The sequence below is a fragment of the Strigops habroptila genome, chromosome 10 (assembly GCF_004027225.2).
Source record: "Strigops habroptila isolate Jane chromosome 10, bStrHab1.2.pri, whole genome shotgun sequence".
In the NCBI taxonomy this organism is placed as follows: Eukaryota; Metazoa; Chordata; class Aves; order Psittaciformes; family Psittacidae; genus Strigops; species Strigops habroptila.
Window position 1 is genome coordinate 11,596,538 of NC_046359.1, and position 13,423 is coordinate 11,609,960.

The 13,423-nt window shown below is 45.0% G+C and overlaps 1 protein-coding gene across 20 annotated transcripts in view; it reads left to right on the forward strand.

Moving 5' to 3' along the window:
* The first annotated feature begins 6,966 nt into the window (after positions 1-6,966).
* AFDN (afadin, adherens junction formation factor) overlaps positions 6,967-13,423 on the forward strand; it is a 114,423-nt gene continuing 107,966 nt past the window's right edge. For 15 of the 20 annotated variants that reach the window (XR_003993455.1, XM_030499345.1, XM_030499353.1 and 12 more), the window contains exon 1: positions 6,967-7,584. Coding sequence is in view for 19 of the 20 variants with exons in the window: in XM_030499345.1 (XP_030355205.1) it covers positions 7,474-7,584 (111 nt within the window). In the remaining variant the exon portion in view is untranslated. The remainder of the gene's footprint in view (positions 7,585-13,423) is intronic. The other 5 variants (XM_030499346.1, XM_030499356.1, XM_030499352.1 and 2 more) reach the window with 1 other exon arrangement.

A 13,423-nucleotide genomic window follows, 5' to 3' on the forward strand; every position in this document is an offset into this window, starting at 1 on the left:
CTTGTGTTTAGCATGACAAGCAGAGGTCACAGCACACCAAGAACCTTATCCATAGGATAGTAGTTTACAAGCTTTGTGACTCGTGAATTTAGAAAGATCTGAAGGAAGTACTTTTGTGATTTTGGCTGGGTCTCTTCCCACAATCAAGGAGCGGCATGGGATGAAAGGTGAGGGTGTTTGACAAAAAAAGGGTGCAACCTGGTATTAAAGGTTGGTCTCATACAGAAGAGTCAGGGCTCAGATATTTCAAAGTGTAATTATTGAGTATTCATACGCTGGCACAGATGCAGTGTTGAGCACAGACATCCCAGCTAGCTGTCTAGGGGGTGAGGCAGGAAAGCCTTTCACATGGACAAGTCGAGCCAGCTGAGAAGGATGCGTTTTTAAATGTAGCCCAAGTATGTCATGTTCTGCAATGTAAATATACTCCCTAACACGCCCCCCTGCAGCTATTCAGTTGCGCAGGACTGAGCTGTGATATCCAAGAAGCCTTCACCGAGTTAGATGCATTTGGTTTAACGCAGGTGGAGGGACTCCTTGTCTTTGTATAAATGAAATGACCAACACAGCTGTATCATGCCTGATACAAAACCGGCATCGTTTGCTAAAGCAATGGTGGGCTTGGAACGGAAGCCTATGCCATAATCAAAAGACTGAGGCTTTGAAGAAGCTGAAGGATGGCAGCATTACTCTCGAGGAGGGATTCGTCTCGCTTCTCCATGGCCATCTAAAAGTCAAGGTTTAATCCTGTCACAAGATAGGCGTCAATCACTTGCTGGAAGTGGCTGCTTCCCTCCACTACCTATAGAGAGAGCCTATATTCACCCTTCTCGGTCTAACTTTTAGAAAATTTCAGGTGAGACAAAACAAATCCCACTGCAGGTTTCTACAGAGGACTTCCTTGGTGCTTTCTGATGCTTTTCATTCGTACATACAAAACCCCACTTCTATTCCATACTTGTTCTGGACAAAGACCTCAAGAACGCAGAAGCATTACTAAGGAAAACTTGCCAAGGGAAGGATTGGCCTTATTTTGCTGAGCAGGCATTTTCATTTCTCAGGTTTACACCAATGTTTTAACTTAGATGCTTTCTGAAGTATTTGTATCTAAACATGCAGGACTTATGCGTGTTATATTATTTAAAAGAACAGTGGTTGTTGGAGCAAATAATTGAATATCCATTACATTCTTAGCTCAGCAGTAAGATATTTTTAAGTGAAAATCCTTTCAGAACTTTTAGATTGGTTCTAAATAAGTGAAATAAAACGAAAAAGCTGATTGTATTATGACCCGGTTTGCTTCCAAATCAAACTTTCCTAACAAAAACTGCTCAGATGTTACCAAATGACTTCTGCTCACAAGTGAAATGTATGTGCGAGTTATAGCCATCATGTGAGTGTGAAAACAGATTAAAATTAATGCTCTTTTAATTTTCTGTACAATGTATGCTTTGAATGGTGTTATTTTTTAGTCAGGTAATTACAGGGTGGAGAGAATGCGTGGCCAATGGCAGCAGGTTAATTACAAGATCAAACACCCACTACATCTTGCTCAAAGAGCCTTGAAATGATTACACATTGTTGTAACTAATAGCCTAGTTTGGACTGCTGATTGGAGAGCTACCCTCAACTTAAAAGAAATGCATAACTTCTACCTAAGCATCTTTGCCATTTTTACAAATAATGCTGTATACCACAGAGAAATCAGCTAAATTTCTGGACACAGGGGATATCAGATTATTTAGACTGTCCATGTGACAATTTTAGATACAGACTCCCTTTATCCCTTTGCCTTCTTATGGTTGGCCAATTTCTCATCCTCTTTCACAACACAGCAGTCTGGTAGAAAATACTTTGGAGATCTGTGATTAAAAATAAAAACTATCAGAAAGCTTTTGTGGCACCTGCAGCAGCTCTGAACTTTAACTGACTGCATTTTAAATTATATGGGATAAGGCCAGAGGAGACCATCTGATAATTTAATGTGTATACCAGCTGTTAAATTTCTTCTCAACACTTCTATGTTGAGAACAGCACTCCCTGGATAAAACGCATTTTCCAGGAAAGCATTCAGTATTCATTTTAGGATGAATCCAGCAGGATTCCAATATTAGGCTGACATTGACTGCTGACCTCGACCTGGGACCTCACCCTCGTCCCATGTGCTTCTGGTTTCCAGGAGCTGTTCACCTGAAGACAAACATACATGTTGCTGAAGTCAACACAAACACTCATATACTGCAGCCATCGTTAAACTCTCATCCACCTTGTTGAATGTGGATCAAAGAGCACACTTCACTACAGGACAGAGGCTGTGTGTACTCTGAACCCACAAACACAGGTATGCCTGAGCACCCTATCCAGGCAGGGCACCCTGCCTTGAAGCCAGCTGCGGAAGAAGAGCTTCCAGGCTCTTTCTCCACCAAGTGACCCACTGGACCATTTCAGCATCCAGATCCACTCTTTTGTGCGTGACCATATGTAAGTTAAATTGTTAGCATGGTCTGGCTATGGACCGGATAGCTCACAGACAACTCCTGGGTACAGACTAGGAGTCAGCACATGTCAGGATCCACTCCAGCAGGCAATCTGCAAGCAGCCACTCTGTTTTAGAGCTAAAACAATTTAAAACCATGGAGATGGCCAGGTTAGGTCAGTTGGCTGTAGGGCTAGAGAAAGCCCCTTACACTGTTTACACCCGAGAGGTCTTGACCCAAGAAGCATTTATCAATAAATTACGCTGAAATATCTTCCATACATAATAAAAAAATTAAACATCTTAAGGAAATTTGCTTAACAGTTTTTGTAATTTAACCATATATAAACCAAAATTAAGATACATTTATTAAGGTAGCTGCCATTTATAGAGTTTTGTGCTTCCCTCTCCCTAAAAATGGAGCGAGGATAATTGAACTGAAAACTTAAAGATTTCCAAAACCCAATTACATAAATTGCCACACCTGCCCTCTTTTCCCCTCTACTTCCCCTTCCTCCCCCCCACTTACTTGTATTTTAAAGAGGTCAAGGTTATTAAACTCCTACATTCACACAATAAGAAAGAGGGATCTAAACAAAGATCTTTCATGCAGTATGAATTTGCCTACATAGTCTGTACGTACTGTTTGTTTACCAATTAGGTAATGAAATTGATACTTTGATCTACACAGTGCATGCAGTTCATGCGGGCGAGATAATGGTGCAATGAAAAACTTCTTTTCCCCTCCCTGACTCATGTTATGTTTATAGTGTCCAAAGCTGCAATCCTTATTCTGGCTGATTTATTTACCTCAGTGGGTGTGTTGTCTGTGTAAGGGCTGCAGCTTGATGACCCAGGTTTGCAATGTTAATGCTGCTCTGACATCAGCTTTTGCATTGAGTTATACAAAATTACAGCTCCGTCACTCCTGCTCTAGAAACGTGTGCACACTTGGGAAGCCATGAGGCGGGTTACTTGAGCAATTTCAGTCTTATCTATGAATTTATAACTTCCAATAGTGCACTGATTTATACAGCATGGCACTATACATCAGATACATGCTGCCTCAGAAAATTAATGCTGCATTCTGGCAACCATATGGGCAGCTGGCGAGCAGCCAGGAGACCAGCAGAGCACAACCCTGCCTTCACGCAAACCTTCCCTACGCAAGAGAACTGTTTGCATGAACTGCTCTAGCCAAGTAGCAGAAATAAAGGGATGTTGTTGTTGCTTATACCATCAGACCCCCCAGGGGCAGATATACACCAACATGATTAATGAGAGAAGCTGTAGAGACACGACCCCCTTGTGGCAAGTAACCACGTGGGCGCCGCACTTCTTGATGTCTCAAGGAATGGAGAGGATTGCAAAGGTCTTCTCGTGTATCTATTTCTCCTCCATGGATGTCTCTTCTAGTTGTTGCTCTCATCCGTGAAAAAATTTAGCTTGCAAACTCTGCAGGGAAGGGCATTTATCTTATTTGTTCTGTAAAATGTACATTACACTTTGAGTGTTGAACAAACAATCACAATAATGGCTTAGTTAACTTAAGCACCTTAAAAAAAGAAAAGAACATTGTTCAGTAAGGAAAAAAGTAAAAAAACCCAAACAACAAAACCCCAAACGTTTCTTACTGCAAGTAAAGCAGTTTTTGTTCCCTGTTCTTTTGCTTTTCTCACCCTATTATTTCTTATCAAGTATGTGTACAGAGTTAAATCTAACTCTGCCACTGGCTTCAGTGGGACTACCTACAGGAATGTTGGGCTGAACTGGAAACTCCTCAAATAGGATTCTGTCTTCTCACTATGTAAATGATAAAAATCTCAGAAAGAAGACAGAGGAAAATTTAATTTAATGGTTTCGAGTAACTTTATGCAATACCTTGAATGGAAGATGCCTTGATGATAGCTCAAACACACAATCCTGTTTATAATGTATTTTATGTACTTTATGTGTATAATGCTTTCCATTCATAAATATCTCTGAATTTTTTTACAACTGTTCACAGGAATCATGTCACTTCCTAGGCTTTACAGCAGCTGTTTTACTTCTCATTGCAACAGCCCCATGGAAAAAAAAAAAAAAGAAAAAAAAAAGGAAAAAAGGATTGAAAGTGAAGCAGCACACATTTTCCACTATAAACTAGCTGGTATACTATAATTTCATGTTTTAGCTCCCTGTACACCAGCTTTTCCAAGGAGACCAGTGCTTACGCTTTATCTCCCGCAATACAATCTCCATAGCATACTGTCCTGCTGGTTCACTCAGACAGCTACATTCTTGTCTACATTAGGGTTTTTCTTAAACCCTGATGCTGTACTAAAGCTGCTGCCATTTAACTGCTGATGGTAACAACTTGTTCTGCAGGTACAAGCAGGCCTGGTTTCTTTTAGTACTGCTTCAGCACTGCCCAGCTCAGTGCAGAGCTAATCAGCAGCACGGTCGCTGCTGCTATCTGACCATCAGTAGCATTTCCATTGCTCCTGCCAATACAGAAACACATTGCAGTGACTTGGGATTGCTGAAAAATGACATCTAAGCATTGTTAACCTGCTCCAATTCTGCTCAGTTTGAGGGATTTGTTTGTATCCAGGCTGGAGTCTAGCTATCGTTTAGAAATGCTGACTAGCCATGGTTAAAATAGAAATAAATACATTCACAGCTGATTATACACACCACATCAGTCCAGCTCAGTGATAATTTTATTCCTGGTGCTCCTCGGCATTTGAAAACCCAGGCACGCCAGCAATGCTAAATCAACTACTTTCAGCAGCCAGTTTTCCCAGAGCAACCGCCTCTTTTTGCCCAGGAAAAGCAATTTTCTCTATGTAGCTTGTAATAGTGAAATGGTGATCTGTGCACACCCTGTACCCTAAAGTCTCCTTCCTAATCATGAAGTAATACAGCCACGGTTCCTCATCCTCTGTCTTGAACAATCCCATTTCACCAATATCCAGGTAGAGCCAAGCATCCAAATCAACACAGCACTCTGCAGACGTCACCTGTGACAGGGCAGGCAGCTATCCACCTGGGTTGCGGACTATCATGTCACAGATTTTACATGGTTTCTTGGCCTTTGCAGGCACTGCCGGAACATCCAATATCACCTGGTAGCACACTCTTTCTAGATATGGAAAAAAAATCCAGTATAGTTTTTTTTTCTTCTTTTTATGTAAGAAGAGTTTGTTTGCTTTTTCCTTCTTCTATCCACGTTGCTTCTAAAAGGAATACAATAGAGTTTTAGGATGGTATTACAATAATCTCCCCTTCCCCCCATCCAAAGTTCTCCAAGGGCTCTCAGAAGGGCTTTCAACACCTCCCAGAGTTTAGGACCTGAGAAATAGGATCTCTTCCGTCCTTGGAACTGCAAAGCTCTGGTATGGCACAGTTACAGATGTAGGGCAAAAGCATAACTGACCTTCACCTGTAAAACCAGAACTGCTGGTACTTATACAGGAGCTATACTGCTGGATCAAAACAATAATTTAATTGCTTAATGTAGACAAGGCCTCTGAGGAATCTCCTTCTTCAAATAACCCAGCCAATCAAAACTTCATCAGCAAAACCCACTCGTCTGAACTCCCTCAGCAAAGAGGAACCTGAAATACTTTGCCAGGCACACCAAAAAGAAACAGTATTTCCCCCTTTTTAACCACCTGATGAAACCACGAAAGATACACACTTGGACAACCCAGTTCAAATAGGATTGTTTTAGGATGAAGATCGAGAGGATGCCCAATGCAAACCAAATACAACCGAGGATGCATTACTTACTTCAGAGGGTTAAAAAACAAAGCAAATCCCTTCCCTGGATTCCAAAGTCTATACAATGGGCAGTGCCTCTTACAGCCAACTGACATGTTTTGTTAGAAACCACACATAAATTAGGTATCTAAAAGCCATCAAAACGCATCTGATGCTTTAACTTCACCTCAGGTTCACCTCAAGCTGTGGCGATTTCTGCCAATACAGCCTTTTTAGACAATTCCTTTCACGCAGCGCTCCAAAGACACTCCCTAAACATCACTAACCACAGCAGCAGCACCCGGGGAAAGCGCGGGGCGCCGCCGAGGCACAGCAAGGCCAGGGGACGAGCCGGGGGCCGCACGGTGAGCGGGCAGCACCGCTCCGGCCTTGACCCGGTTGCCCCCCGGACACCTCGGCCCTGCGCCCTACCCGCGGGCACGGAGGGCGCTGAGGGGGGGTGGGTGTGCGGGCAGCGGGGCCTCCACCGGCGGGGTCTTTGTTCCCGCGGCCGCCCGAGCCCTTTGTTGGTGTGAGCGCCCCGGCGCGGGGCCTGCTGCCGGCACTGACCCCGCTCCGTTCTGCCTGCCCGCGCACCGCGCCGAGGCACCCGCCGCACCTGGCCGCGCCGCACTGCGCCCCAGCCCCCCGCCCGCGGCCCCGGGCCCCGTTCCCGCCCCGGTGGGAGCGGCGGGAGGAGAGGGGAGGGGGCGCCCTCCTGAGGCGCGCGGCCGCCGCCGGGAGGTGACGGCCAGCGGGAGCGCGCGCGCGCGCCGCGGGAGGAGGAGGAGGTGGAGAAGGCGGAGGGCGGGCGGTCCGGCGGCCGGGCGGGGGCGCGCACGGGACGGTGTGTGAGGGAGCGAGCGAGGGGAGGGCGATACCGGGGCGGAGAAAGGCGGTAGCGGCGGCTCCGCTCGGCTCAGGGCAGGCAGAGCCGCGACAGACGCTGCGGAGCCGGGGGACACAGCGGCCGCCGCCGCCGCCTCGGGGCATCCTTCCTCCTTCTCCCCGCCCCTCCCCCTTTCTCTTTCTCTCCTTCCTCGCCGTCCTTCGGGGCCGATCGCTATCGGCGGCGCGATCCCGGGGCGTTTCCGCGGCGCCCGTGCCGGCAGCGGCCGCGGGGAGAGCCGGCCCCTCCCCTCCCCAGCCGCGACTGAGGGACCCCCTGCTCCGTCCCCGTCTCCGCCCCTCGCCGGGGCTCGGCTGAGAGGGCCCGGCCTCGGCTTGGCTCCCCGGCGGCGGGCTCGGCGAGGATGTCGGGCGGCGGCGGTAGCCGGGAGGAGGAGCGGCGCAAACTCGCCGACATCATCAACCACTGGAACGCGAACCGGCTGGACCTGTTCGAGATCAGCGACCCCACCGAGGTGAGCGACCCCGCCGCGCTCACGCCCCCCGCCGCCGCCCGCCCCGCCACCCCCCGCGGGCCGCCCGGGAGGTGAGGCACCGCGCCCGGGCCAGGCCGCGCCCGCCTCCGCCCCGCGGCCCGCGGCCAGCCTGGCCCCTCGCCTGGCCGGGGGGCTCGGGCACAGGCCGCCGCCTGTTCCCCGGTAACGCTCGGCCCGCTCTAGCCGGGGGGGAGGCTCCGCTCCTCGGCGGGGAGGGCCGGGGAGCGAGTGTCGGGCCCCTTGCCGTGCCCGGAGCAGCTCGAGGGAAGGCAGGTTGCAGCAGCCGGGGAAAGAAAGGGAGTGCAGGGCCGGTGCCGTCCCCTCCTCCCTCTTGCAGGCACATGCCGGCCCGACCCTGCGGGACAGACGGCTCCGGGGCAGGAAACCCGCTGGGAGCTGGAGGTGGCGAAAGAGGGCGGGCAAGGGCGGCAATACAGAAGCTACCCCCAATCCCGACCCCGAAACGGGTTATCGCCGCGGGCTTTTTTTTGTCTGCCTGTGATTTAAACAGAGCCGAAAGGCGGCTGGTGGGAGAGAAGGACGGAGAAGGCTGGTGGTGGGCTTTTATTGTGTTGCTGCTTGTTTGTTTCTTGAAACACTCGGCATTGTGCAGAAGGTGCCTCTTCGAAGGCGACCCGCTGTACTTCAGCGGCTGCCCGAGCCGCTGGTGCAGTCCCCAGGGCAGCTTTCCCCGGGGCGTGACGGACGGAGGAGCGCTTTGGCTCGGTGCAAAGTAAATATCAGGAGCAGGTTCGTAGTCCTGAGTTCACATGTTGTGCTGGAAAAACACAGCGGGTAATTTCTTCCTAATGAAATGGGTGTTTCTGATGGCTGAGAGAGAGGCTGGGTTTTACTCTTTAAAAAAAAGCCCTAATAGCCAAACCACACCCTACCGCTACCCCTTGTCGTGTTCCCTGTGGCTGGTTAGTGCTGTGCGTCTGGTTTGAAAGCGGCGGGGGGGGGAAGGGAGAGGGCTGGGGAGGCAGGTCGCAGCCCAGTGTGTGTGTGTGACAGCCCGCTGAAACCCGGCTCGGAGGGTGGAGGCTGGTCATGTGCGTGTTCCCGGGGAAGAGGAGGAAACTCACACTTGCTCTTGGCCTGGCCCTGGTCCCGGTTGTTTATTAGCAGAAGCCTCTGAGAATTCGCATTGGGTTGGTCTTGGAGCTTGCTGCTGTTTCTGCACCCAGGTGCTGCCTGCTAGTGTGGCCACGAAAGAAGTCTTGAAAGCAATTCTTAGGATTATTAAGTCTGTGATAGCTTGAAAAGAATTGCTCTGTGTATATTCAGTTCTGCTCATTACGAACTCTTTCTTGAATGCTGAGACAAGGGCTTTCTGTGGTTATTTCGTACATCTTGCAATATTTATCATAATTAGAGCTCCTTGGTTGCGTTGCTTAGGTTTTAACAGTAACATGCTTGGCTGCCAGTCGCTTGTTCAAAAAAGTGGGCTGATGCTAGCGTGAAGGAAGGAGCCTTCCTGATTGTGTTTGAGAACATAGCACAGTCCGTCTGGAATTGCAGGTCGACTGCTAACTGTCTGTAGCTCATTTTTGTCCATTCCCAATACATTCTAACTCCAGCCTGTTTTCTTTGTGTTTATGACAGACTGTGCTTCTGTAGTTTCATTAGCAAGTAGTTTAACAAATCTTAAAATTTTTAGGTCAGCTTTACATGTTGATCATAATTAACTAGACTTTGCACAAAAGCTAACAGCTTTATTATAGTTACTGTAGAAGGAAATAATAATTTTAAGTGCATTAGCTCCCCACTTTGGCAGTGAAGCCTCTGAGTCTGTCTAGGAGCACTCTTGCAACTGTCAATGATGACATTTATTTCAGTTGAACTCTGGATAGTAAAAATTAAGTGCATGCATATGTCTTTGGTTGAGCTTTTTAGACTACTAGGTCTAAAAATGTTTGGTGATACTGCGCAAACGGGCAGCAGGTAACAGTTTTATAGATAAAATACATTTTCTTTGCAGATAATTACAAATGTTCACATTTTTTTCACTGTTACCCTGAGCTGACCCAAATTTGGCAATATTATCAGTGCAGATAATGGTGTGATTCACATATGAACTATTTATCAGCTTAAATGAAAGCCCTTCTACTAGACTGCTTGAGAGCTGACAATCCTCTGTTGTTTCCCCCACTTTGCCAGGCTCAGCTTGGCCATAAGGCGCACCTTGCTTATAGTAGGAACTGCACCGAGCATGGCACCTGTGAAGGTGCAGTAACCCGGATGTGACTTTTGGTTGGGCGTGCCTGAGTTGGGTTGAACTGGATCATTTTGAACTGGACAGACATGGTCGCTGGCCTACTGGGTTAACTTTTCAGCTAGCATGTGCCCATGCTGCAAACTGTCACCCAGGAGCTTCTGGTTGTGTTTATCATGGTTCAGATATCCAGACTCCATGCCTTATAGTGATTCTCCAGGGCATTTCTTCAGATTAAGTAACTTGCCTTCTAAATTTCCTACAAAGGAAGAGTAGGATTTTCCACTTCCTTAATAATAGGGTTTCAGGGAGATTTATATAGTCAGCAAAGAAAAGGAAAAGTGAAATCTAATGTAAATTGACCAGAGTTGTGACAGCATAGCTTAGACCAAGACAGTGAAAGGTGCTTGCATGTGACCTACTGACGTACCTCAGTATTAGTTTGAAACGTCTAATTCTTTGATGAGACACGATTGCTTCAAGTCTAATTCTTTGGTGAGACCTTAATTCCATTGGGTCCTCGCCACTTAAATCGAGAGTATAAAATGTAACTTGGCTTTGAATGCATAGAGTAGTATTTTGAAAGCAGCCTAAATGTGTGTTTGTTGTTTGTTTGTTTTTCCAGATAAGTGTTTCATGAAATTAATCAGTTGGAATTCCTGTTAATATTTTATTGTGTGGACCAGTCCTAAGGAATTAGAGATCCACTTGTCCACTTGCCTCTTTTGAGAGTTAGACACAAATTATTTCTTAAAGTATATTGATAGTAAGATACTGGAAAGCAAGAGCCTTAGGTAGGGCACACTGTTGAGTTCTGTTACTTTTTCCTAGATTGTTGTGTGATGTGAACAGTTAAGGAAGTCATTCGGTGCTACTTTTCCGCAGCAAAACAGGAATGAAGGGAACTTTCTATTCCATGCTCAAAGTTGGGTATTCTGTCTGTATCCCATGTGAGGAAGACTGAAGACTTCTTGGGAGTGAGGGTTTAATATCTTCACTTAGGTTTTTGCTGAAGTCACTTGTGGACTCAGGCTTGAGAGCAAGGTGGAAATTTCAACTTTATTAGGCATTTACCTATTCTAATACTTGTTGCTGTTCTGAGAAGTCTGATCATTTGCATAATTTTTGTTCTGAAGATTTTTGGTGTTTTATTCAGAAAACAGCTGAGAGAAACTCTGTGGCTTAGAAGCTTAGAAATGAACTAACCCCAAACTCTGCTTTTAAAGTGCTATGATTCTATGATGCTAGGTACAGACCTGTGCTAAATATGTCTGTAATACTGGTACTAATTTAAATTTGATTAAGCTTTCCTGTCTCTGATAGGAGGCAGCTATTCACTCTTTCAAGTCTAAGAAAAATACAGCAGGTTTTGGGGAAATGTGGAGTGAATCATGTTTTTGTTTGTAGGTAAATCAAGAGTCAGATTCAAAATGAAACAGTATGTTAACTCTTTTCTTTAAATGTGTTTCCCTTTTCGTTCCACTTTCCCCTTGCCTTTGTTCCGAGTATTACCAAGTTTCTGGATGCTCTTAATATTTGGTTTGCTGCCTTTGTTTTGATTTTTCTTTTTTTCTTGTTTCTTCTATTTTTTTCTTGGGGCCAAGGATAGAAAGACAGTACAAAGACCTTTTGCAGTAGGAGATAAATTGATGTTCTGATCTTTAGTCTTGGGTGATTATAGTACTCAGTTTTCAAAAAGGAGTAGGTTTGAATTAATGATTTGGTAACAAGTGCATGGTTTTTCAGAAGCTTGTAGATAAGAAATTATTTGCATTTATATGCTTTTTTTTAAATTAAAGTGTTTACTAGAATTAAGTGATTGATTATAGAAAACAACTGCATAAGGATGTTTTGTGGAAGAGCAAGGAATGCAAAGGCAATTTAGACTAGTGTGTTTATTGCTATGGGATAGAATAAATATAAATCCTCCTGAAAGCATTTAAGACTTGTTTGTTTAAGAGGCCATAAGGGGTTATAATTATTGTTGATCTTGATGACAAAATAAGATTTAATCTTTCATGTATGCTTTGATAACTTTATATGAGAGGAAGACAAGCACTGTGTTTTTTCTGAACATGGCTTGTGGGTTAGGAATGTGAATTGCATCTAATTTTTTGGGACTGACACTTTTCAGAACTGGTGGGGTTTTTTTTTCTAATTGCCCAAGGGCTTGGGGATGGTTGTCAGAAACATTGATCTGTTGCAGTTTTGTTTTCTGATGGAGAAAGCTGTTCCAAACTGATCTAATATACCTGTGCATTAACAAAAGTAGAAAGATCTAATCAAATGGCTTAGGGGAGCAACATTGCATTATGGGTGATACTAGCAGTGGAAGTGTAAGTCTGGACGTAGGGAAACGTTATCTCAATGGTAGAAATGCTCGTGGCTTCTCAGTGTGTCGGATTCCAGTAGTTTTAACTAGTGCGACCCTGCAAACGTGTATAGATCTCAAGAAGTTGATAACATATCTGAAAAGACTATATTTTTAAGTTTGTCAAACCTATGATATGGAAAATACATTCTTTGCAGCAAATGTTTAAGCTTATATTTAGGCAGCCTAGAAAGGTGTCTTAGAATCTTAACGACTGATGCCTGTGTGTTTTAGTGAGCAGAATAGTTTTCAGTAACTACTACCACTAAGCAGGCACAGTTCAAGAGGAGGTAAAAACACTGAAGTGGTAGTTTGAGGTTAGCCTTTTCTAGCTGCAGCTTACTGAGTCTGAGTTCTAGTTCTGCATTGAAATGGCTGGAGAAAAGAAGTCAGGGACTCAGGTCTGCTCATTTGCATCAAAAGGGCTATTTGGAGACTAGTTTTCTTTTAGCAGAGTAAAAGTGAATAGTCTGTCTTTTACAAATGAAATATAACCACTACTATGTAGAGAGCAATAAGAAATATGAATTAAGATCTTGACCACAATCTACAGATACCATAATGTCATGAAAATATTCTAGGAAGAACCTTTATGCTGTGATTTTAATATTCCTCATGTAAGTTATTTCTTGAGTTATGGCTAATTAGGTCCATGCAGTTCAGACATACTGGCTTTAAGAATTCCCTCCTGATGTGTGAATCTGTTCCCTGCCTAAAATGCGATTGACAAGCATTATTTTTCAGTTGAAAAAAACCCCAGCCACTAGCCCTCCGTACGTGTTAGGGGTTTACTTTGTTCGCACAAGTGTGGGGTTTTTATTTCTGACAAAAATGTTTCTCTTTCAGAAAGCTTAAAAAAAACCAACATACTTTTATAATTTTTGGAGGAAAATCTTGCTTTACAATTTGTAAGATCTTGCTTTTGTCTGTAAATGCTTTTGTCATCTAAATGGGGTAAGAAAAACAAGAACTAAGCTGGAAGGTGTTAAAAGTTGAAGTGAACTGATGTTTGTGATAAGGATGTAGGTGTAAGAAACCACTCTGAATTTATCTTTCTGTCAATATTTGTTTGAAAAGTTGCTTTGTTACAAATGAAGGGAAGTAGATTGTGGCAATGCAAAATTCAGTGCGTTGCATAAAGAACAGCTGCTTTTGACCAGTGGTTCTGATGAAGGTGGAATTGAAAAGCAGGGTGTGAAGTAGTAAACTGAATGTTACAATAAACTTAAGTG